Genomic DNA, 27,118 nt, shown 5'->3' on the forward strand with positions numbered 1-27,118 from the left:
GGGAAGAAGCTGTGCGTAGTCCTGTTTTGTTCTACCCACTGGTTACAGTCGTACTGTAGAGATGCTTTTTTTTTTTCGAAATGAGAAAAAAAACCTCAAATGCTTTGACTGGTGCCTCGTCTCTGAGTTGACCCAAATCAATTTGCTGGTTGATATGAACTGAGATGCGCTCATTAGTCATAGGTCAAGTATGTACCAAACAAATTCCCAGAGCAGCGAGACGAAGAGTAAACGATGGCGTTGGGCAGTCAGACAGACTAAATTGAGGAATGCTATGAATGATAAATAGAAGAGCGTTCTTCAGTGTTAGAGAAAGGGAGAAAAGGGGATGTTTTTCATTAACGGTAAAAGCTAGCTGATATGCATCACTGATTGGCAAAATGCCAGCCGGTAATGGAGGAGCAGGATAGGAAGAGGGAAGGAAGAGGCTGGCTGTTTAGAATCAGTGTGAAGAATATAACAGAGAGGAGCCCGTGGCAAACTAAGCGTATTATAAAGACGGATTGAAAAACAGAACATATTAAAAAGGGACCGGGAGCTGTAGAAGAATCAGCTGAGGACAAAGACAGCAGGTTTCTCAGCTCAGTCGGAGGCCATATTGGAGCAGATGCACCTCACAGCAAAACCAATGCAGGTAGAATAATGCTGACTCTTATATCTGGGTCCTATACAGCGACTAGAGAGGGAAGAGATAAGTGTATGTGCATCCTTAGAGTTTCACTGGGAGTATATTGGAAAATGGCAATGTATTTAAACATCACTTACATGAGTACCAGTTATAATTTGGTTTAAAAATAGCAAAATAAAGGCCTTTCAATTTCATTTGACTTTAGCATGGACCACTCTGCTTGTCAGCTAAATCAGCAAGTTCACATTCTGCAGATAAACACTTCTGCTGTCCTAAAGGAATTGATCATGCTGTAATTCATCCAGGTGGCAAACACAAAAGCATGACCACTTTAAAACTGAAGGTACTGCACAGACTGCAGTGCTGACATGTCAAGGAAATAACTCTTATTTCTCAGAAACACGAAGCCCCTGGGAAATAATGGTGTACTTTATTTTGCACTGCATGCTTAAAAAAACAGCAGCATCTGGTACACATGGACTTATTGGGATATTTCATTATATCTAAGTATTATTTTAACTGTTTGTTTAAGGACACAACTGAAACAACTGAAATCATCTCATCCCACAGAGACACATTTCATATTTCTTTGAAGGAATATGAAAGCTTTTTGAAATGATGATATCATTTCGGTTGATTTTGAGGTCTAACTCTGAGTGTCTGTTTAATTAGTCCTCACAGACAGATGTCAGCTCCATTCAGCGCTGTTAAATAAAGGACACATTGTGTGTAATTAAAATTGAAGTTTGCCTTCATCACAGCCTACAATTAGTCCTGCTTATTAATCGTTGCTTCCTGTCATTCTTTTAAAGCTGCTTTAACTGTCTACCTGTCACTCTCCATACATCAATCATAATGTGCAGTAACTCGTTCCCTTATAATCCTTTCTTTTTTTTCATTTCATTTATATACGCATCATGTAGATTAAAGTTTCTTGCTGTCATGACTCATGAGAGGAATATGGACATCTATAGTGGTGTGTGTGAAAGTCAAGGTTAAAGCCGTATATATAAAGCAATAAATAATGGCCGTGCAGAGACCTGGGTTGCAGCCGGCGAGATATATTAGATATACTGGAGCTCACAGCAACATCCAAAGGCCTCCTGTCCTCTGTCAGGACCCAGATGTCAGGAGATTAAAGGGTCAGTCCAACCAAAAGGGACACATAGAGTATTTCTCTTCTTATGGTCAATAAGAGGGTGATGTAGACTGGTATGAAGAGGCATTGCAAGTACGACATAAATCACATGACTTTTTCCCTTACAATTGTATTTTAGGATTTATTGTATAATCTCACAAGCTTGGAGATTAAGAAGATCCAATATCACTTCCTAAAATCTGCTGTGCACAATAACAGTATATCCTAAACAACAAAAGGCTTAGAGCAAGGGAAAAAGCCACAAAAGGATAAAGCCAGATCAGGAAAGAATGGAGGATTTATGGGTAAGAAGAGTGACCTTCTTTTAACTGGGTTCAAATCCCAAAAGAGAGCCACGGCTACTCCGGCTGAAGTGTTATTAAACGAGCCACTGGGGGCCCGTTTTACGTACAGCGGGCTACAAAGAAGCTCACACAAACATGACCCTAGCAAGTTATATGAAAGTTATTGTGGGAGTCAAGAGGAGGTTGAGTTTGAGGGTTATGATCCAGTTTGATGAGCTGCGTGAAATCTGAAATTGAACGAACGTGGATGCTGTTTGCGGAAAGTAAAAAAAAAAAAAAAGAATCACAACAAAAGGCTTTTTTAACAATAAAATGCCCAATCGTTTGTATGTTAATCAGATGTTTAAGCTCCTGTATTCACATACATCATAGTTGTAGTAGTTTATCAAGTTTCAAATCGTGCTTTAAACTATTATAAAACAGAAAATCAAGAAATATGAAAGAATCAGAAGACCAGTGTGAAATAGTTAACAAAACAAGATTTAGCGCACACACTTCTATGAGGAGTACACAGTACCAAAATAAGGGAATTACATTACATGTCACTTGTTAGACGCTTTTACCCAAAGCGACTTCCATACTCAATACTGTGGCCAATCCCCACAGGAGCAATTTGGGGCAATTCAACGGCATGCTGACTGCAGTGGGGTTTGAACCTGTGCTCCCCTGATCCGAACACCAACACACAACCCACTGCACCACACGCCTCCCCATCATCTATATATCATTATAGAACATAAAATGGGGACATGCAAAAATTAAAAGGGGCCCTGTCTTGTTAAAATTAGGCGACGGTCCTCTCAGATACACCTCTAATCTGAGAGTGAAAGGTTTGTTGGAGCAGGAGAATTCCACTCGATCATTCCCAACGTTTGTATCGGCCCGGACCATCAGTTAAGCTCATAAACAGTGGTTAACACGGGGCTGGATAAAATCCTGGGAAGTTATCAGCTAATGAACGGGCCCATTGAGCCCCTCCTCACTGTCACTGCGCTGCTGCTTCAATGAGCCTCTGCCATGTTAGCTTTCCTCTCCTCAGCTGCATAATGGCAGCCATATCTAATTGGCCAATCTAATTTGCTGCTCTACTAGTGTGTGCTTGTGTGTGAGTGTGTGTATGTCCACGTTTTGAAATATCTGTGTGCGCGCATGCACCATAGAAACCATCTGCTCACAGTGAGCTAGCATGAGTCACAGAGCAGATCCAAGCCAAGGCATCCTGGGTATGGCATCCTCTCTCCTCCCCACGCCAATCCCTGCATGCATCTCTCTTTCCGCTCTTTTCTCTTATACATTCTGCCTTCCTCGCTCCCCCTCTGCTCATTTGGTTTCATTGAGTTTTCTCTTATCACCACATTAGCTCTTCTGCTCCCGTCTGCTCGCTTTTCCTTTCCGTTCATTTGATTTCCAGTCAAAGAGAAGACAGATAGAGGTGATGATGCTCGAATAATAAAGTTTGTTTTGCAGATTGAGTTTCCATCTTAGAGTCAGCGTGGCTCAAAGGCACAGCTTCCTCCTCCCGGCGATGTAATGGAGTGTGTCAATCACAGTGGAATTAACAACGTATCCCTATAGGTTTTCTACAAGCATGGATGCTCTGTCTCTAACACGCACATCCCCGAAACACCATAGGGGATGTCAGCAACTGGGCTAAAGGGGGGATTGGGTTAATGGCTAATCAATGTCGAATAGAGTGACCTATAGCCCCCCCAGAAGCTAGACAAACACACACATAATTGGATGCAAACTCATATGCAAACAAGCGATAAGAATCAATCAAGGCCAGAGCCGTTAAGCACAATGTCACCTTGGTTACATGGAGGTGTGAAGATTGTGTCTTTTTCCATGATTTCCCCCGTCCAATAATAATAGTTTACATTAAAAACAACATTTTTGAAAATCCTTATTAAATAAAAATAGCATATCAGATGTATTTGTTTGATTAAATAAATATGTTTCTTATCTCTGCATACATTTACCAAATTAAATTCCTATTTGATTCAAATCTATAGCATCATTTAGAATCTGTTTCTGATTGGGTTCAATCCAAACATTGGGTTTTAAGCATTGGAAATCAATAACTACTTTCTACCTCTGAAATAGTCCCTATAAGTTATACAGTCGACCAACCCAGTCTCACGGCATTTCGTGTTATAGTCACGAAATTAATTTAATCTATTGATTCGTTTTCACCAACACGATTTTCGCATTTTTTTCGTGTCACACAGAACGATTTTAAAAGCAATGTATTTCTATTGGTAGTCTATGTTTCGTGCCTGCACCACGTCTTTTTGTCCGGTCGGGTCTTGGAAGACCAGAAGCTGTGTGGTTCATAAAAACATTTCCTTACTCAATATCTTACCCTAAGCCTAACCCTTTTATTTTAAATTGTATAATGTCGGAGTGTTTTTGCCGTCCGCGGGGAAAATAAATGGGGCTCAGAGCCTCAGAATACTGAAATCTGTCATTTTTGTCATATTATTTCCTTCTAATTTGTTATTATTTACATTGCTTTTCAAAATCGTTCAGTGTGACACGAAAAAAATTGCGAAATCGTGTTGGTGAACACAAATCAATATATACATTTTGTTACTATAACACGAAATGCCGTGAGACTGTGTTGAATCGACAGGGTGTTCAGTAGATTATTCAAACTATCCAGGACAAGAGGTTATACTGTTGAATGATTTTTTAATGTAATTTGTTAATGTGTTCACAAACGATATAACATTCAATTCCCTGTTATTGGGATAAAGGCAGAAACTGTGTGAGTACTTTGGGTGAACCAATCCTTTAACATTGTAAATCCGAACTAAAGACTGTGGAAATGATTGAAGATCCTCGCAACCCAAGTCGTTTCCTGTGCCTCTCCACTCTCTCCTCACATCTGCACGATACCCATTGATCAGAGCGGGTTGACGAGCTACGACAGGGGGGAGTTTAAACTCAAGGGATCCTTCCTCTAACCCACTTACTAGCTTACTAGAGCCAGGAAATCCTTTTTCTCCCCATCACTCTATTCCTTAATGAATCCTCCTATCATCCGGAGCCCTAATGGAGTCTGTTTTGCTTGCTGATCAATGGGGAAAAGGAGCAACTGCTTCTTCTCTCTGTTACGGAGGGAGGTGCTGGGTTGCTGAGTCCCTCAACAGCCTCGATGGAAGCATGTGTGTGAACTCCTCTGTCAATCTGTCTGTCCTTTGATCTGAGTGGAGCGCAGTGAGAGGGGGGCAAAGATCCCTGAGTGGTAGAGGAAAATCACGGAAACACATTTATCACCACTTGCACACTTCACATATTTCCAAACACCATGCATGCAGAAAGAAAATGCAGAATTAACAGAAAGGGAGCTATTAGAAATTAGAAACTGAACCGTGGTTAACACTTTCATTTAACTTATCCGTCCCCATATTTCACCATCTTGCTGCGAGTCAAAACATCCCTTTACAAATTGGTTTGTGCAGTCACTTAGAAACATGCCCTAATAATAATTAACAAAACGCCTTGGGCTTTAAAATGATTTCCAAATGCAATCATTTTAGGGTAAAATTGATTATATCTAAAATTCAAATAAGGGAATAGCTTAACTTTAAACTAAAAGTCACTCCTACTTTAACATATTTGTATACATTCCCCCAGGGGAAAAAAAGAAAACTAATCAAACCCTCATTTCATCATGACATACCCAAAATTAAGGGTTGTGGCAAATGTTTGATATCTGGCACATTTCTTACATAGTTTTGCGCCAGACGGTCAAATGTAGGAGAACTAAATCCAGGTTCAGAGAACAGGTGACAAAGGGTTTCATCTCAAAGAACACCTTTCAAATTTCCCAAAAGTGAGACAAGAAGACCCCAGACGACCTGATGGTTAAAGCTCAACAAACGCTCACACACTGAGAGAGACGGAGCGGGATCCATAGTCAGGCCCCTGATGGGTTCAAAAAGAGCGTACAGTTCAAATGCCTCACAGCTAAAGGTCACAAGCACCACACAGAGAGTCAAAAGGTAAATGTTCCTGCTTCCCCCTCCTGCCTCTCGCTCTGTCACAAACACACACACACACACACACACACACACACACACACACACACACACACACACACACACACACACACACACACACACACACACACACACACACACACACACACACACACACACACACACACACACACACACACACACACACACACACACACACACACACACACGCACACACGCACAAATTCAAACATCAAAGGCCCTTAATCTTTCGCCTCTCATGTCTATCTTCCTCAATTCAATCCTGGTCTCATGCTCCGAGCGGCAGGAGTCTGACAGCAGGAAGTGGAACATTGTGCTGCAGGCACTACTTTTAAAGTTTATTTTCTTTCACTTACCCCTGTGCTCTGCAGCTGTGTGTTGACAGATGTAATAAAGCAGTCAAAATGCATATAGGGTTTTCGACTTTGTAAGTGAAACTGAAGTCAATTTGCACATTAATATTGGCAGTAGTTTAAATATCAAACATCTTAACAAGCATTATGATTTTTAAGTCTGTGCTATTATGAGTATATTTATGTTTAGGGTTTAGTGAAAACAGAAAACGAGTCATACTTAATTTAATATTCAATGCTTTCGTGATCTTTGGCCAAGGGGGTACAGCAGAATCTCATTGATTCATGGTATTGATATTTGCCAGCCAATCCATCTATAATACTATTCTACTTTGATTAAGTCGCATTAATCCCCAACAACAAACCGAACCAGAAATGATCCAAACTAAATATGTAGCTGAAAGTGTGAGTTGGTGGCATATGAGTACTCGAGTGGAAACGTTTTCCAGCTCATTACTTTTCTGACTCACACTTCTTCTCGACATTTCCCTGCACAGATTCACTTAAGATGCTGCAGGGATGTGAGCTTTGAGCAATTGATCGCTACAGTGTCAACACTTTGAATGCTTATCTAAATGTAGTTGGAGATAAGGGTTTGAAATGTACGAGGAGCTTTAAAATTCAAGTTGGTGAAAAGTATGTATAGTAGGGAACAGAAGAAGAAACAATAAATAAATAAGAACACTAGAGATGGTTGCATTTTCTATTGTTGCACGCTAAACCTGCAATGGATAATAATTCTCTATCTTAATAAATAGTCTGATCAAAGCATGTTCATCACAATTTCCCAAAGCTCCAGTTTTAATATGGCTTGTATTACTTGCCAACCCTCCCGATTTTCGCGGGAGACTCCCGATTTCATAGTCCTCTCCCGGTTTCCTCCCGGGGTCATATTTCTCCCGCATTTCTCCCGATTTCTGACAAAATCAGATTTACTCAGGACTGTTTCCACTCGGACTTTTACAGCTACACCATTGTTTGGTTTCCATGGTAACGCGTCTCTTTAGTAGCGCGGGCAACTGAAAGTCCCGCGGTGGTTTTGAAATGCTCCCGATTTCTGAGGTCTCAAGGTTGGCAAGTATTTGCTTGTATAAGCAATACATTAGGAACAGGTTAATCTCTGGTATTTATGTCTAAATAATTACTTTAACAATGAAAGTCTTATCAGAATTGTTTCAAATTCTGCAAATCGATATATCGAGTAATCATTTTAGACTTATTGTATACTAGCCAACACGTTCGATCAATACCCACAATGCAATTAGAGCACTGCTCATTGATTGGTGCCTTTCACTACAATTGTTCTTACAATGCAGAATCCATTATAAAAAATAATTATAATATGAATAGGCCAAGCTGTATGAATGATGTCAAGCTTTTCAAAAATGAAAATCTACACAATTATTCCACTTTTTTCAATTCAATCTGCTGTGGAAACCCGGGGGAGTGTTCTCTTCCCCTGTTCAACACTCCGCGGTAGCTGATCATTTGCCTCCCCCGCATTACCGCACAGTTTGTGTTCATTTCAAACCACTGTGAGAGAGAAAAAAGATGAAAAAAGTACAAAAGTACAAAAGGGGGGACTGAGAGAGAGGAGTGATGACATAACAGGGGGGCTGACGTGCGTGAGAATGGAGGTGCTTACGTCAACTGTAACTGGGAGAAGAAGAGCAACCATTCCCTATGTAGGTCACATTAAAAACCCATGCAGCTACCACAAATTCATCCAACTAACCAACCAGCCTGCCAAGCAGAATTGAAATCACAACTGTAAGTACACTACTAGCTGTTAAAAAAACAACTCAACTATCCATACGATACTGTTATATATCTAATAATCCAGACTGAATCTGAAGCACAGGCCCAGCTGAAAGGCCTGTTAAATTACTGATGAGTCTGGGGAGATGATATCATGTGCTCTGTTATTTTTACTTATACATTAAAGACAAAAAAAAGGTTTTAAGCCGAGACGTCAATGGGGGATGCCTCGTGACTCGTCTTCAATCGATTTTGTCGTAAATTCATATTGTATTTTCGTATTTTTGCAGTCCCATTCATCCTGACTTCTTGACTGTGAAATCACACCAACTTCCCACCATGTCATCACCTTTTACTCATGAATCCTAAGACATATTATACATCAAATAAAGCCATTAGTAAAACGACAATATACTGGTCTTAATGATGATGACTTTAATTAACTAATATTAGCGCCCCATTAGGGTTAATCATGATTACACAGGCAAAAACAATACTGATTGCATGGAAGCTTTGTCTAATCAATGTACCCAGCTGTTTGTAATGAAATATACAGGCAATGTGATTTCTAGAGACATCCCTTATATTGTGTCCTGATGAGTTACAGAAATGCGCTGTGCAAACCTGCCGCTCTACAGTTGTTATTGACCTGGAGCTTAATTGTATGCGGGGTGGAGCACAGGAAGAAGAAGCTAACTGAAACATAATGAACGCGGGAGGGGGCTGTTTATGCAAATTCATGAGGGGAATACATAGAAAAGGGCAATGAAGGCAGTATGCTGATGCTAACTCATGGTGATCTGATACCAGCACATGATGTAACCACTAGAGATCTGTACAGAGAGCACTCACGGTGAGCCGTCCTGCAGGAGTCACTCTGTGAGCTCTCAGCAGAGTGGGCGGAGGAGGCGGACGACACGCTGGAGCTCCGGACGAAGCCGAACGCTGCCAGGCGGCCGGCGGGGAGACGGCTGGAGCTGAAGCCGGGGGGGCGAAGGCCGGACTGGCTCACTTTGGGCATCAGAGATCTGGAGGCCGCGGCTTGTGGCTGGGCTGCTGCTGAAACTGGAGCAGGAGGAGGAGCAAGATGGGTGAAAACCTCATCTTCTAGAAAAGAAGAAAAACAAGCTTTCAGTATCCGGTAATAATAATCTTTATTTGTATAGCACCTTTTCAAGGATTCAAGGCTTTTATTGTCATTCGTACATAGCTACAGTCCCAGGCTCCACCAACAGTGCAACACAATACAACAGATAAAATAGTGGAAGTAAATACAATAAAATGGAATAAAAGTAGAACCTTTCATACGATGGTGCAGTTCAAGGTGCTTCACATAGACATTTCACAGAAAATTGATATCACACAGAATACAGTAACCAGGAAAAGACATAAAAACGAATTAAAAATAGCATTGAGTAGACATATACATTTAGATTAAAGGTACAACGATGAAAATTGTGCATTAAAAGGAGGATAATGCAACAATATTTGAAAACATTTTAGAAAAGAAAGTTGTTCAGGAGTTGGGTTTGTTACATGGTGTGTCCTTAGCTGAACTGATATCACAGAAGCTTCCAGAAGGCTCTCTGTGTTTCAACTTCTCTGGTAATCAGCTGCTCATGTTGTTGTAGCTGCAGCATGTGTTGCTGAACGGACAGCTCCATGAGAAAGGCTAAATGATGTGTTTGTGTTTGTGTTGAGAGACTGCTGTAGACTCATTAACTCAATAACACTCATATACCAACAAAATACAGGCGATTCAAAAATAGCTATGCTGTTTCTATCCCTAGTGATTAATTCATCATCCTGTGTTGACTAAGCTCTCAGTGGGTGTCAGGAAGTTTTCAGTGTTATGACTCCGACTGCTAGAGCAAGCAAATATAATAACAGTATACACAACAACCTGCTAACAGCTGCTTTTGGCTTCGGCTGTGCTCGCAGACTGGGCTGGAAGCCAGCACTTTCTTTAATGCAAACACTGTTATGACGTTTAATCTGTCAACAACAATTTAGGACACAGATGATATATTGTTCCATTGCATACATTGTGTTTACCCGTTTTTAAACGCCATCAGTAATTCCTCATGAGTATCTAAGGTATTACAGTGATTCTAACGGCATGAAACCATAGCTTTACCATTCAGGTTTCTGGACTTTAAACCAACAAAATGAAGGTTGATTAAAAGAGTCAGAGAGTCAAAGTCAAAGTCAGAGAAAGAAAAGACAGTGAGTCTCAGAGAGAAAGGATGAAGGATGAAAAAGTAATCATAGCTCCATAATGGGAGCTATTGTCCGGTAGCAATGGGGAGAAATCCTCCCTCTTGGTAATCTATGGTTTCCAACTGAAAAACAGATGAAATGTTCAGGCATGAACAACCACGGCTGCACACATTTACACTGAGGGCAGTGAGCAAATCCTCAGGCCTTGGACAGAAGCCCCATCTTTTGCTACCCCAGCCTGCGGATAAGGTTTAGATTTGGGGTGGGAAGGGAACCATTATCCCCTGCTGGCTGCAGAGATAAGGTAGGCCGCCCTCCTTTCCTCAACTATTTGGCACAGCTGTGTGCTCCAGTTCGGCTACAGGGTGCCCACCACATCAATACCAAAAGGAAGCAACTCTGAGAGAGAGAAAGCAAGCTGTGTTGTTGGAGAAAGACAAAGTGGGACAATAGGAGGGAGAAAAGCCTCCAGTGTAACTTATTACCTCCTTCCTCCTTCCTCAATATCTGCCTGTGTGCCACGTGGAATGTTTATTAGATTGGAGCTCGCTCCTCTTGAGAAAGATAAATGTCCTAATTTCCCTCTCGCCTCCTACCACTCCCTCTGCGAGACGAGGGAGGGAAGAGAGTGTGACAAACATCTTAAGCCAAGAAATCACAGACCTGAGATCCTTCTAAATGAAGATACACATTATGTGTCACATAAAGACAATACATTGACATTTGATGGAAATATTGAATGACTTTTACATTTTGGCGGTCTCTCCCTTAACCATGGTTTTTATTCAAAGAAATACACTCAGCCAAAGCGGCTTTTAAAAAAAAGTCTGACATTTATGAAAATGTGAATTTCCATGATAAATCGTAAAACCCTGGGTGTTGAAACTCACACCTGGGCTTGCAGTTTTCTCCCTTCATCCATTCTAGATAAAATAAAACCACTTCATTTCCTCCCTATGTCTGAACAACTCCTTACAGCCCCTGAGAAATTAAAACATCTTCATACATACACCTTAAAGCCCCTGTCACACTGTCCCGAAATGTACACCCGATGGACACACGAATACTGAATTGTGAATTTCGCACGAAGATGGCCCCGAACCGCAGACGAAGGCAACATTTCCATTACGTTTAAGACATACAACTGCAACGAAAGTAACACAAACAATTATGTTAAAGTACTATGATACTGTACTGATATTTTCCGACTTTGTTCTTTACTTTATCCGTCTTTATATGTAGAAGATATTAAGTTTTCTCCGTCATGTTGTTTCCATAGCAACAACAACTTCCTGTCAACTTGCCTTCAAAATAATATATTATATCCTTTTCAGTTTCACAGAACACAAATTGGGTTATTTACATAATATGTTTAAATGATTTTGTTGTGCACTTAACAATTAACAAAGATTTTGCCTCCGCTCACGAAGTTGCTGCCGGAGCCTGAGAAACTCCATCGGCGGTCATACGATGGCTTAAGATGCCCTCACGAATGGCCCGATGTTGCTACGTCAGAGCCGAATTTGAACATTTCCTTTATCGTGTGTCCATCGAGTGTCAATTCCGGGACAGTGTGACAGGGGCTTTACTGACAGAAAAGCATCCTAACTTTGAGATGATTATGTAAATTAGTTTCACAAAAGCCAATGAGACAGGCAGCTGGGATACGCATTTTAATGACCAACCGATTTTAACTACAGGACAAAGGTAACCTGCATGGATTTCCTCCACAAAGCGTGAAATTGTTATTAAATGACAGCTGAGATAATTGCAATCTCTGTAGAACTACTCGAGCAAAGTAGAGCTGCTGTGAAGATGAGAGTCTCGATATGCAGAAGATATAGTAGATCACAAAAAGACTGTCCAGTTAGTGGATGATCCTCATTATCATAACAACTTTCAAACCTACATGGTAATTATGTGAGTAGTTTGAGTGTTTTGACTGCCATACACAGTATAATTACTATAATGTAAGTACGCAAGATGGAGTGATTTCCTTTCACTTAAGTCTGAGACGTTGTAATTAACAGTGATGAAGGGAACAAAGGAAAGTGTTGGATGGCACAAGGGTTACTCAGATCTATCCATACATGGATGAAATGCACAATTATAAAATCAACAGAGACCCCCTCATAACAACCTGACAAACACAAGTACAGGTACATGCTACATAAACAGTGCACGTGTGAGCTGGTGTTGAACAGGGACAGCAGGGAACAGCAGGGACGAGGCATGATTCCTGCATGCAGATACTGACGTTACTTAAACGTTAATTGCATTTCACTTCAAAGCCTGTAATCTCCAGAGGGCCAAGCAGCACTGAGACAACATACATATGTATTAATGGGGATTATGATGAGGAAGCCTGGCACATCATTAATATATGCTAAACATTTCTGTATGTGCAGGTTTGGGTTATCTGTATCTGTACGTATGGACATGCATGTTTCTGTGTTTCTATAAAATGTGTCTTAGGGGCTGAGCTGTGATGTAAATCTGACTTCAGCAGTTAGATGTGGCATGTGATTCATCTGACTTCGCTGTGTATGGAACGAAAACGTGAGCAAGCTTTTATTTATTCATTTTTGTTTTGTAGATGGAAGCCTTCTGGAGCAGAAAAAGTCCCCTTAGAGTATTTCCTTCTTAAAGCCCTCCAATCAGATCAGCCAAAAGGATATCTCAGAAAATGCATATTAATGAGCTGCCTTCATCTCAAGCCAATATGTTTCAATGGGGGAAGAGGTAACTCTCTAGATTGTCAGATGTTGGGTTGCTGAAATAAGATCTGACAGACAGTGTAACACAAACGAGCCCGTCTGATATTCTGTGAGGAAATGTCTACTCACTCTAAAACATAATGCGGGGAAATCTCTTACCTGTGTTATCTTGGATTTTCTGAGTGCTTGCTGGGTTGACAGGTTGGACTGGCTGGCTGAAGACCAGCGTTGACCTCTGACTTTGAACGGGTACTCTGCCCTTGGTTGAGCACGTGGTCGTCCTGGCGACAGCTCCCAGACCGAGACGCATCCCCCGCCCCGCGCGCAGGAGGCTGCCGCTCCCCCCCGCCTGGGCAGCCGTGCGGGACTGCAGCGCGTCCTCACCAGAACTCACTTTGAAACTGGCAGACCGTCCAACCTGGAGTTCAAAGCAATTCAATTAGATGAAAAATACTATTATAAATATTCTGTGAAAAAATCGATGCCGTACCCTTGGACCAGAACTGAAAAGAAATGGGTCAGGCTAAGGTTCAAAGTTAAAGAGAGAATAGTTTTTTGATTCATGCATGTGTTTGCGATTGGTGTAAAAAAAAAAAAAACGTTAAGCTTTCACAATTGTAATAGTCTGTGCCATAAAAACAAGGTTTCCTGCTTACATGTGCGTACATCCTTATGTGTTTACCATCCAAGACTGGCTAGCATGATATTATTATTGTTAAACCTAATATACTTTACCTATAATAGCTTGGACAGACAGCAACAGAACATTTAAAAACAGTATATTTATAACCATGTGCAGTAGATAACAACAATTCTGCATCTTGGAGTGTGTCCATAGACCTTCTGTATGCTGTGAGTAGAAGTGTTAAACATTATAATGACATGCAGGGATACTAAGATCAGGCAACATGAAGTGTTTAACATCATCAGCTTAATTCAAGAGCAAGTGTTTCTCTCTAGAGCTTGTGTGCAGAACAAAATGCTAACGAACATTCGGTGACACAGAAGGCATTAAGATTCCTCTTGTCCCTCGGGGCTTTGTTCTTCAACATGCATTAACTATTTATTTCTGCTCGTTGGTGTTTGATGCTGTAGGAATATGAATGCCAAATGAAGCTATTTAATGAGAATCAATAAGGGATAACGAGCAGCTCTTGAAAGAGTAGGAATAAAATGCAAAAGATTTTTGATCAATTATACATGGGCTACTGAGGGAGCGAAACCATGGGCTTCAGCCTATGAAACGGAATCAACAAACTGAACAGAATAGGTTTGTCTTTGTGCGTGATGTGTGTGATATAACGGATATAAGAAAAGTAATTCTCTCCTGCTAATGAAAAGGGAACCGTCGTAATTGAATCTCGTCTTTTCTTCACTGTTACGGTGATTGTGCTTAATCCTAGAAAGGCTTTTTTTCAATAAGAATGAGCACAAGCCAGAACAACACGAGACTTCTGAAAGAGTTGAACTCATCTAAGAATGTGGTTAGGGATACTGCCAAATATCTGGAACAAACCAGAAACCTGCAGGTCCGCTGCAACCCTTACTACTTTGAAATCCAGGCTGAAGACTTTTCTTTTTGCCGCTGCTTTTAATTGAACTATTCACATCCCACACTGCACTGTAACCTTTATTCATGTACCTGTGTTATTCATGTTTCCTTATCTTTGCTTTTGAATGTTTCTAATGTGTTTTATGCTCTTAATGTCTTTCATTTCTGTACAGCACTTCGAATTGCTTTGAGTTGAAAAGTGCTATATAAATAAACTTGCCTTGCCTTAAGAAACATTTATATAAAACCTTGAAATCCAACACTCACAGTTATGACAAACATTACTCACCTCTGACGGTGCCCTGTAGAAGGAGTCTGCTTTGTTGCCTAGCTTCGGGGGTGCTGAATGGCTGTGTGTGTGTGCAGGCGGGACGGTGTGTGTGTGTCCGGGCTGCCTGATACTCCTGCTCATTATTCCTGATGGATAGATGTTTGTCTGCATGTCTTGGCGGTATTTGTCATAAAGCAGATTGGAGGCACTGAGCACTGGGGGTCCTCTGGTGTCTGAGTCTGGCTTGGAGGGGTCATTTGTATTGTCTTTACAGGAGGGGGCTGTTTGGCCGTGTGTGTACGCTGACAGCCTGGACGGTAGAGAGGAAACCTGATAAGGTCCGTCAGCAGCCTGGGGCTTAAACTGAGGATTCTTTCGGACCGAGGTAATGATTTTGGGCCGGACTCCTTTGGGTCTGAGTTTAGGTGATGGGGAGCTCTCTTTGGGGTTGTGGCTCTGCTGGTTGTTAGGAGGCGCTTTGGGAATTCCACTTGTGCTTATATTGGTTTTCACCGGTGCTCTCATGCAAATGTTGCCATAGCCCTGAGCTGATGTTGTGACAGCGGGGTTGCATCCTGACGGGAGGTGTCGAACCACTCCAGGGATATTCCTGGAAACGATGTACATGGAGGGCTCCCTGCGAGGTGAACCCTGGGGTGTCCTGAGAGGAGAGTGGGGAGGGGTAGATGACCTTGAATCAATCCCCATCCTGTTGGGACTGGAGCAATTCCTTCTGTATGTGAACTGAGTCTGGGGTCTCTTCTCAATAGTGGAAGGACTTGAATTTCGCCATGCAGTTGTAGCAGGCTGTTTTTCTACTGGGGGAGGGGCCTGGTTGCTTTGCCTGGGCTGTGACACTCCAGTAGGGTTGTACAGGTTGGAGAAATCTGAGGGTTCACGTAAAGCTGACTTTGTAAACTTCCTGTTTGAATCTGGGAAGGGGTTGGGGGAAGAAGGTTGCCCTGTCTGAGTTTGATAAGTATTGGGCTCTGCTAAGCTCCTGGCTCTTCCCATCTCCGTCTGACAGAGGGGTCTGACAAGCTGCTGTCGTCTCGGTGGCAGCACCCTCTCCTCAAATCCTGCCTTCCTCCTTTGGCCCAGCCCACCGTCAAAAGACAATCCATTTCTATACTGACTTAAATCCTCTTGTCTCTGATCCTGCCTGTACAGTGGAGGATGCTCGTGTTTCTCTTGAGAATACGGTGGCGGGGAGTTCTGGTTGGCATCCACAGAGCCTGCCCTTGTTCTGGTCTGGGCTGAGGTAGTTTGGTTTGTATGGGAATAAGGGTTGGTCTTGGAGTAGGACAGAGAGATGTGGGACTGCGCCTCTCCGCCACTATCCAGCACATTTGACAGACTCCCGCTGAAAGAAACAGCTGACAGACTGGAGACGAATACATTTGTCTCAGACTTGGACTCCTTCAGACCCCCCTTCCGTCTCTCCCTGTCTCTCCCTGACCTGCTGTCCCGTTTCTCTCCTGAGCCTGTCACACATATGTCCAAGTCTTCAGTGCTATGACAGGCAATCCTTTTCTGCACCTCTGCGTCCCGGTGTGTTCTGCTCTCCACTTTGTTGTTGTCGTTGTCATTTCTCCTGACGCCGGTCGAAGCAGAGCTGGCAGTTGAGCTTGAGGATATGGACATGGGACCGTCGTCTCGTCCGTCCCTCAAACTTCCTCCATCGTCATCGCCGTCATCCTGATCTCTGTTTCCCAAGAATTTATGTATCTCCTGACAGTCCAAAAGCTCAAACTTTTCGAGGTCAGGCTCCAAACAACGCTGCTCGGAGCCCCAGATCACTAACTTGTCCGGGGAATCGCGTTGCGAGACCAAAGGAGGAATGGAGCTTGTGCTATATCCCGTGTCATGTGTCAATCTTCTCCCTCGTTGATCGGTAGTGGAAGATAATCGATAAGCATTATCATTCCCAGATCGGGGAAACTGGATCTGGGTTTTGTTTCCAGTCTTTTCTCCTTTTTCAACATTGACCCGAAGTCCCTGGAAACCAGTTGGGATGCTCATGTTCGATCGATTCTTTCTGCACGCTCAAAGACACCTGCAGGGTGCTGAGTCCATTTAGGGAGTCACAAGGCTTCCCTGTCTCTCGTCTTCAGAAACGGTGTGATGATGGCTCTTCACTCGATTGTTCCAAGGACAAAATGTCATCTCAAGGAAGCAGTTTCACTTTAACTTGCCACTTATCTTGCATTGACTGTGAGTTTACAAAGCTGTCTTTGAGCAGATGGGGGTTTCTTCAGTCTGAAATGAAAGAAAAGGAAGCAAACTGTAAGAAAGGGTAATAAGTGAGCCTGGGAAGCAGCCCATTCTTTTCTCTCCCCCAAGCCACTTAACATGTTTTATTTTTAGTCTGGTCTTGGTAGCGCCAATTTCTGAAATCATCTGTGCACAGCTCACAATATTGCTCTCTTTAGTTCCTGCCCATGGGACAAAAAGATACTGGGGGCAAAACAGGAAGTGACAGTCTTGGAACCATTTTTAATGTAATTCTATATATAGCAATCGTTTTAATGTTCATGGTTTAACCACCAGGCAGAGTACAGCAATAGGACGAGGATGCCATTATCAAATTATGATTGGATGTTTACTGTAGAGCAGGAAGAAAATAGATAAGTGAAGAGGTAAATGGTAGGTAGCTGAGGCGTCAGACTGTTTGTATGTAAGTGAAGGATTCACCCTGGGGATGTCTGATGAAGACAGGCGAGGAGGAAGACAGGCAAGGGTGCGAAGTGTTTTATAATGAGCTTTTTCTCTCAAGAGACATTGAAAAAGAGAAGGTAGTATCAAAATAGGGTAAAAAAACATCTGCAATAAAATATGTTTTAATATTTTTTTTATATAATACAGTGCAAGCAAACTGTCTCTCTTATATGCTCAAGTGCAAGCATGTTCCCAGCATGGAAAACATGAACATTATATGTGGGTGTTGTCATGGGCGCATTGGAAAAACACCAGCTCAAGAGGGATAAATCCATACTATAGGTTTGATCACTGCAGGAGACACTCTTCTCTCAACACGTCCTCTCTAACACGCCATATGGGTAGTTTAACAAATGCCAGGATTTGATTTTACACCGCAACAGAACATCCTGCTTCATTTAAAGGCAACGAATTGCAGGGGGGAGGCTAGAGAGATTGTAATGGTTGTGTCCCTTTGAAGAGACACCAATTCAAAGTAACGGTGGAGCCATAGAAACAGGTTCAGTCCGTAGATGTGTCGGTGAGCTTTGTCATGTCAAGTCAGGGCAGTGCGGTCGCAGCATGGTTTAATCATATCAGATTTCATAAAAAACACACAACAAGACACCCAAGACACTTGAGTGATTCTGACAACATGGAACAACTCTGTGTTTGTTCTCAGAGGAAAGACTTCTGGGTGTCTCCATCAACTATCCATAATTATGCAAGAGTTATATGAGGAATTTTCCTTATGCCTTGAACCAGGCACATTATAACCGCAGAATATTAATGAACTCAATATCACTTTCCCTGTAAGGAGAGTATCTTTTGTTTGCTTGTGAGTAAAACTGCTTCTACATACTCTTGTAGGCTTAAATTAAAATCACATTTCCTCTCATTTTGTAGTGTTTTTCAACCAAGAGGGTCATTAGGTAGACAAATGTGTATCTTTAAACCATCACTCTGAATATGAATGAGCCGTTTTAAGCTCAAATAGGACTCCCACCCTCTAATTATCCTTGCAGTGAGGGTGTCTGTAGTCATTAGCAGGTGCTCCTCTGTGTGTCCTGTGGCTCGATATAAGTGAACAACGTGAACTGCTCCGTGGTGTATCTGGTGCTGCTGTAATCGGGTGCTGAGCTACAGTTTGTCCAATGGCACTGGAAGGGGAAACATTCATGGATAGTATTTGTAGTCCTGAAGGTCATCTTAGAAGTGATTTGGAGATCTGAAAGTCAGTTTATAGAATATGTTGGGAATCTGTAAACTGCTCAACGAAAAAATAAAAGACCCAAAAGAGCCAAATGGCAAAAATGGTAACACTATCAAAACATGTTTACTTGCCATTATAGTAATTTGATCAGATAATAATAAATAATAATAATAATTCATTTATTTTATATAGGCGCCTTTCAAGGCTCTCAAGGTCGCCGTACAAATACACAAAAAACCAGATACACAATAGATAACACCAGATGTGTTATCAGATATTGGCTGACGTGGGAAGTAGTGGAGTACAAATACTTCGTTACTGTACTTAAGTACATTTTTCTGTTATCAGTACTTTACTCCACTACTTATTTTTCTGATGACTTTTTACTTTTACTTCTTACATTTTTAGCACAAATACCTGTACTTTCTACTTCTCACATTTTCCAAACAGGCTGGTTCCTTTAGTTTGAATGTGTGTTTGGTGGCGTGATCATTATTATTTAGAGTCATTGCGTGCCTATTGATTTGAACACGATCCGTGTATCCATCATTTCCTGGTCTTCTCTAAAGAAGAGGGACCAATGGAAACGTTGTCATGTTGCCGTTGGTCAGCATGGAAACATTCATTAGCTAACAATTACATTATTGTTCTATTAATATAAAGGGAGGTCAGTTGTGTTTACTTTTGCCATCTCTGGATATTGGTCTATGTCCTTACTCTACTTGTTATATTCTGCAGGGATTCCAGGAAAAGGGAAACTACATTGTGGTAGACAGATAGACAAACAACATGTATTACCATCCACACACTGTCGTCTATACTCTCTCTGAACTCTACTAATACTTACTCTCAGCTGGTGCACACAATCAAATCATTAGCTAATTATAAAACACACGATACACAGAGGCGGGAAGGGGAGGGATTGGGAGAGGGAGGGAGACAGAGAGTTGTGTTAGAGAGGCACAGAACTCTCTGAGAGGACATGGTGGCAGATCAATTACGGCACTGATGTAGTACTGGAGGTTGTGCTGATGACAGCAGTCCTGGCTGAGCTCGGTCACAGAGGATGAACAACAATACGTTAGGCTTCACCTCGCAGAAGAGCCACACAAAACCATTCTGAACATAAACCCTAAACATAATCAGACAAAAAACCTGTCTGTGACTATGTGAATGAAATGTTGTAATGATAAACGTTTTTTTTAAAACAGGTGTATTTTTAGATGCTTTATGAGACTTTGTTTGAGAAAAAAGAGACAGGTTCTCCCTGCTGTCGCGTTAACTTAGAAGTGAAGAGAAGAAGCAGGACAGATGTTGGCGAGGAGCTGATAAATGAATAATGAATTATGCAACTACAAATGTAACAAATGTGGATATCTTTGATCATCAAGCTCCTTCTTTTTTTAGCAGAGGAAACACGGCACTACTACAGCAGTACACTGGGACCATTATTGGCTGTATGAGTTGTATATGCACTGCTGCCAACAGTGCTCCAAGCAAATGTAGTAACTAATTCATTTTTTACACAACATCCATTTATAAATGAGATGTATAGAAAGGGTTATTAATGCCTTCGTAACCTCAAGACTGGACAAGGCCTCAATTAAACGCCTGCAGCTCGTCCAAAACGAAGCTGCACGTCTTCTGACTGGCCACAAAAAACGTGACCACATCACCCCAATTCTGGCCTCACTGCACTGGCTTCCAATTCGGTTCCGAATTGATTTTAAAATCCTTTTATTTGTTTTTAAAGCACTAAATGGGCTGGCTCCGGCCTATATACTGTAGCTGAACTCCTCCAGCGCTACACCCCAGCCAGAGCTTTAAGGTCTGCTCACTCTGCTGACCAGCTGCTGCTGGTAGTGCCCAAGACCAGGCTCAAAACTCGAGGGCACCGAGCCTTCGCAGCAGCTGGCCCCAGGCTCTGGAACACTCTGCCCCTCCACGTGAGGTCGGCCCAGACCCTAGGGCTTTTTAAATCTACTCTTAAGACACACTTCTTCTCCCTGGCCTTCTAGTCAGAGCGGAGCACGACTCCTGACTTTTCCCTGTGTTTTTTATATCTGTTGTAATTTGTTGTCTTTTATTGTGATTGTAGTAATGTGTTACATGTACTGTACAGCACTTTGACTCGACCAAAAATCGCTTTTAAATGTGCTTTATAAATAAAACTTGATTTGATTTGATATTGTGTATGTTGCTGTGGTAACTAATTTCCGAATAAAAAATTCTACTTAATTGACTTTTTGGTTGCTGTGTGATTTGTTTCACAGCACAGAGAGGACTGATATACTTCCTGCATAAATGCATGCCGAGTTGATCTGGGCTGGAATATGTAACGATGTCAGGCTTTGTTTCAGGAAGTTGACGTAATTACTCGGGGAAACAGCACGAAGAAAAGGGGGGATAATTCAAAAGTCCTGCTTGTGTTGTCATGGCAATGCCATATCTCAGGGAATTGGAGAATAGACATCCTGACCCCTGCACCTTCCATCGGGAAAAAAAGGTCAGCGTTAGAAAGAGACTGTCCTGAAGGTCAGCTGTATGCTTCTACACTCACAGCTCATGCATACATTCTGCTGTGAAACACTTTCACATGTGAACTCACACATATATGCACTACAGAACATACACACAGTGGACAAGATGAGTGAAAGCAAGAGATTTCCCCCCCCCCCCCTTCCGGTACATAGTGCTCATCTAGGAGCAATCATCTCCCTGAGTGGTTAGATAGAAGGATTGCTGAAGTGCTGAGAGCATGGGGCGGGATCAGACCATATCTCAGCGGTGATCAAATTCAGTGAAGGATAGGAATTTGTGGTTTTCACCAGGCTCCTTACCCATCAAGTGCTGCATTTAACCACAGCAAGATTTGGAAAATGATGGGCTGAGAGTGACACTTGATGAGGGACTCACTGGAAATGAAGGGCAAAATCAAGTCTAGGAGAATTAGAAAAGAGAAAGGCTGTCCTTATGCTTAATCCTTTTTCTTCTCTGAGCATGTCTGTGTGGGTGAGAAACGAGAAGCAGACATGAGGTGGGAGGGATGAGACATGCAGATGGATACAGAAAGGAAGTTGATGCAGGAGAGCCACTGCTTTCTAATTAGGCTGACGGAAGGGAATACTGTATATCATGGACCTCCATACGAGCTATAGAGCACCGTTTCTGAAGTGTCTTTCTGAATCAAGCCCAAGAGAGCAGAGAATAGTAATTACGGAAATTCCTTTACCATATATAATGCTAATGAGCACTTCATTACTCCCATTGGTGAAACTGTTAACATATATTTCTGTCTCATGCATTGTTGTTCTGCAGGTAGCTCAAAAAGCAGAGAAGCCCAGAATAAACTGTATCCGATGCGTGTTTCTCTCTTAGGAACTGTATTTAAATATTGGTAGGGGAGAGGGGTCAGAGAAGGGTAATGGATTTCCATTTCTTAAATTTGATGTAGGGAACGTAGGCTTTTTAAAGAGAGAAGGGGAAAGTCCTCAAATTCTTTATTCTTTGTGAATAGAAAAGAAAAATGTATATAAAATACTCCCATTATAAAGATAGCTTTCATTTTTGAGTCATGTATCATTTAATTGATCTGAGGCACAATCGGATCTCACACACATATCCAGGATAGCATCGCCTTATCTAATGAATATATTATTTAAATAGGGGAATCAGTGAGTTTGATAGAAGAGGGGAAAAAAGGGAAATATTTGTAATGATGGGGATTTTTAGAAGCATATGGAGTCTTATTGTCAAAGCTGTGGGGAAGTCAGGCCAAGCAGGAAATGTAACAAACAACTATTTCCATGTCAGTGAGTTGTTTTGTGTACACATGTAACAACACGAAGACTGTATGTGCAAATGAGCGCATTGTTCCTCACTTGAACACACACTCACCTCCAAAGACACACACATCAACACGTGCACACACATGCACACACATACACACTGGTGGCGCCTTTGTTGTCGGTCCAGCAGCACATGTGGCTATAACAGGGGCCATTTGTCATTGGCACTTTGCTTTATTCCTCTCCTCCCCCAATGGAGAGCAGACAGGTTTTATAGCTCGCTGGTCCCAGGGGAACCCCAACAACACACCATCTCTCTTTCATTCACATATATACACACACACACACACACACACACACACACACACACACACACACACACACACACACACACACACACACACACACATCTGTAGAGATGTAAATTCCAGCACACTGGAAAATAAACCAAAGGGATGGAGGGAACACAAACGGACAGAGCGTTGACGTGTGTGAAACCGTAATGTATGACTCCTGAGCGTTAGCACATGACATAATTAGATTTATTGCAGGGTTTACATTCTGATGCACTGTAGCTGCTCCAATCCTCTAATTCATTACATGCTGTGTCTTTGCAAGCATGTCATGAATCTCTAATGACATCATCCTTGCATGTCCTTGTACACTTTCCTGGATTGTGTTGGTGTGTGTGAGAGTGTGAGCTGAATGTGAGTGTGAACTTGTGAACATTTACACTCTGCAGAATGTGGATGCATTTACACATACGAACATAAACCGAGAAATGTTGAGAGACAATCTTCATTTTGTACATTTTGGGAGTCAAATAAATCTGTATTCGTCTCTCCTTGTACTTTGTATTCTATTCACATATAATCATCCAGCAGGATAAGGCTTAGTGAGAAAGTCTATTCAGAAATAAGCTAAGCTTTAGTCATCCATTCCTTCTCCTCCCCATCCCTGTCAGCAACACAACACAGAAATAGCACCGAAATAAGCTAAATGCTCGTTTTCACAGAAGACACAATGGGCCCCGTGTAGACAGAATTTCACAAGTGATGATTCATTAAACTCTGCCTTGTATGTGTGAAGCAAGCACCAGCTCACCATGCACAGCAGAGGGATTACCACCACAGAGAACAGTGAGACAGAACTGGGAAATATCCAGAAATAGTACCCTCCAGTTGCTCTGCACTCCTTGTCAACAATCTTTGCTTCCCTCACTGCAGTTTCAAATAGCTCCAAACTGTATTCAATTAAGCGTCACCCCTGCAGTTATTCCCATGTGTTTTAATGCTTTCTCAAAAATATTTGTATCATGTGTGTCCCTATCTCTTCCTCCTCTCTTCTCCCTCCCTCCCTCCATCAACTCTTCCACCTTAATAATACAGAGTTAATGAGGGCAGGGTGAAGTGATCAATCCCATCTCCATCCGGCACATTAGCAGACTACATCTGCCCAAATAATCCCTCCTCTCTTCCCCTCTGCCTCTCTCTCCCACTTCTCTCCCACATACACACAGTTGGACCCCAGGGGGAATCTCTCTGTATCGCCAGGGGGGAACTGTAACAGGATTTCGGCAGGATCTGGGGTCAGAGTGGGTGGTCATACCTAACTGAATAAGCAGAATGATATAATTGGATCATCTGCAATAAAGGATGATTTATTTCCCGTATTGAAATGGTATTTGCGACCTGCTATGAAATCGTCGGAAAAGCAAAAGAGGCTGATAACAGGATTTATTAGCCGAGGCTAAATGAAAAATGAAACCACGTGTTCACACATCCATCAATGCATGTTCACACGCAATGATGTTATTCACACTGTGGACACGATGACAAACTGCATTCAAAAAGGAAATAGACTAATCCCAAAGAACATTCAAAACCTAAACTAACAAGATTGATTTCCGATGTGAGCTCAATGAATGCACTTGCTTGTGTGTCTGCAAAGTTACACATGGCTTCATCCTACTCACAACAACACACTGAGGCAGAGACTACTGCTGCAGCAGGAGTAGAGACAAAGAGACAGCTTCTCACTGGGAGGAAATGTGTCTTGCAGAAGCACACTCACTGAGGAGAAATCTCATTACTTATCATTTTTCTTTTAGCATTGCTTTTGGCAAGTACTTGGAAATGAATCTCCACTAAATCAGACATGGTCCTGCATTTCCTTTCTGGTTTCGCTCTGCCAGGCAGCCTGTGAGAATGGATGTAAGTTCAGATGGATAAAGGGAAGACAAATGTGCATGAAATGAGAATAGAAATGACAATGAGTTGGGAACAATAAGCTGAGAGGAACCGGTAAAAAGATTAGCGTGATAAGAAATACTGTCCGCTGCTGTCTGGAGGAGAGAATTAGGAACCGATACGAGACTTATGAGTTATTGGTTCACTGAGTCCTGCAGTTAAAGCATAGATGCAGACAAGGGTGGCATGGAGGAGAGGAGAGAAAGGGGTGTCCACGCTGTTTGCCGTTTGCACCGCATTGTTATTAGCAAAGCCCCTCCACCCACTACCCTCACTCCTGTCGCAGAGAAAAATATTAACTCTTGCCTGGCTGGAGGATGCAACTGTATGAGGGGACAAAGAGGAGAGGGAAGGTGTTCACTTCAAAATGCAAAGCAGTTGCAGCAAAACACATTCTGCAATAGTAGAATTCTCTGTGGGACTGTGAGGAAGTTTACACACACGCACGCACACGTACACAGTCAGACATAAAGCTGGGAGACGAGACAGCCCAGACAAAGAGAGGCAACTGAGACCGGCTGAGTCACTTCTGTTTATTTGGAGAACATGCGTAACAAATGAACCTGCAGAGAGCCAGGAGATGGGGTTGGGGAGGTGATATAGGGTGGAGGGGGATCTATTTTGTATTGCAATGTGTGAGAGTGTGTATGCATGTGTAATGTGTAAGTGGCAAAGCCCAGGGGTGTGGGGGAGGGAAAACTGGCAAAGGATCAGTGAGAGGTGAGCGGAGAATAGAGCAAGCTGAGGGTTTTTGAGGTGGTAACGATGTGCATAAGAAAGAATAAGGAAAGGGTTTGAAGCGGCTGTGTGTGGGTAGGAAACAGACTGTTTTCATACATTGGACAAAGAAAGGTGAGAGAGTGCAGGACGGGGCAACTCAGGATGGCTGCTCTGAAAGATAAGTTTATCTTTGGGAACCAGGAAGAGGCTTCAAAAAGAATGTACTGTCTGGTAAAGTATCGTAAAAAATAAATGACTGTGGCTTTTCTGAAGTCAAGTTAAGTATAGCACTTACTGCTACAGTTTTTTTAATGTTATTTAAATACACCAAAATACATTTGCACTTCCCTTAAACTGAGTGTATAAACTCAGCAAATTGACGCACATGTGTACACACACAAGTGAAAAGGGTAGTGTGTGTGTGTGTGTGTGTGTGTGTGTGTGTGTGTGTGTGTGTGTGTGTGTGTGTGTGTGTGTGTGTGTGTGTGTGTGTGTGTGTGTGTGTGTGTGTGTGTGTGTGTGATCAGTGGAGGCGTGCCTCTGCTCAGCCTCTGATGTCCTGCCTGTGACTGCAGGGGAGGAGCTACAACAAGCTCATTGCCACCTCACAGACAAAGGCAGCGAGAATTTGAAAATGTGTGTGTGTTTGCACATGTGTTGAGATCTACACACACACATGCACCATTCTTCTACTGAGCAAAGAGATGCCTCTAAAATGTTTCAATTATGAGTTATCACAACACAGGTGAGAGGAATAATTGCAGCCTCATCTTTCTGTCATTCTGTCTTTTGAGGAACCACTGTAGAATCAATTTGCACACCACTTGTGTATGAATAAAGGAGAAAGAATACATACAACGCATCACATACATTAAAGAGGCTACATACTTTCCTCCTGTTTCTCCTTCACTTATCCTCTCAGTTTTCTCCCTCCCTCATCCTTCCTCTCCTCCGTTTTGTCCTATAAAATGACCTTGAGGCTACACTCATGGGGTTTGTGACAAATGGTCTCACCTGCAGGAACACTCGCACATACATAAGCACCTGAGCCCGAGAACTACAACGAAACACGCACACACACTCATATACACACTACTGCGAGTGGTTTTCCTGGCAGAGATTTGCTGAATTGATCGCCGTTCAGACTCTGCAGAGGTCAAACGTAATGAACCAATCACACATGCATCAGCATCTAGAACAGCAGCTACAGCCGAGGCCACAGGCTCTGCTGCCCTACTTTGATGCAGCGTCAAACTCCACATCAACATGACTGGGAGGGAATGGCAAGATTTAGCAAGATGGACTGGATGATCCGTAGACGTGGGAAGTCTGTGATACCCGGATCGATATTGGCAGCAGACAATTCCAATAAACACAAAAAAACACTTATAAAACACATTTTATGCACAGGGTCCATCAACCACATGTCTGGGCAGCCAAGCCAAGTGCTAAATTATGTGAACTTGTGCAAAGTTAATCAACTA

The 27,118-nt window shown here is 42.2% G+C and overlaps 1 protein-coding gene across 3 annotated transcripts in view; it reads right to left on the reverse strand.

Annotated features, from left to right (window-relative positions):
* mtus2a (microtubule associated tumor suppressor candidate 2a) overlaps positions 1-27,118 on the reverse strand; it is a 44,648-nt gene that overhangs the window by 16,193 nt on the left and 1,337 nt on the right. For 2 of the 3 annotated variants that reach the window (XM_079651543.1, XM_079651542.1), the window contains exons 2-4: positions 14,986-17,226; positions 13,304-13,562; positions 9,060-9,314 (exon numbers count right to left, since the gene is read on the reverse strand). In XM_079651543.1, coding sequence (XP_079507669.1) covers positions 9,060-9,314; positions 13,304-13,562; positions 14,986-16,989 — 2,518 coding nt within the window. In that variant the 5' untranslated portion in view covers positions 16,990-17,226. The remainder of the gene's footprint in view (positions 1-9,059; positions 9,315-13,303; positions 13,563-14,985; positions 17,227-27,118) is intronic. The other variant, XM_079651544.1, reaches the window with a different exon arrangement.

This window comes from Notothenia rossii (genome assembly GCF_949606895.1).
Source record: "Notothenia rossii genome assembly, chromosome: 9".
Taxonomy (NCBI): domain Eukaryota; kingdom Metazoa; phylum Chordata; class Actinopteri; order Perciformes; family Nototheniidae; genus Notothenia; species Notothenia rossii.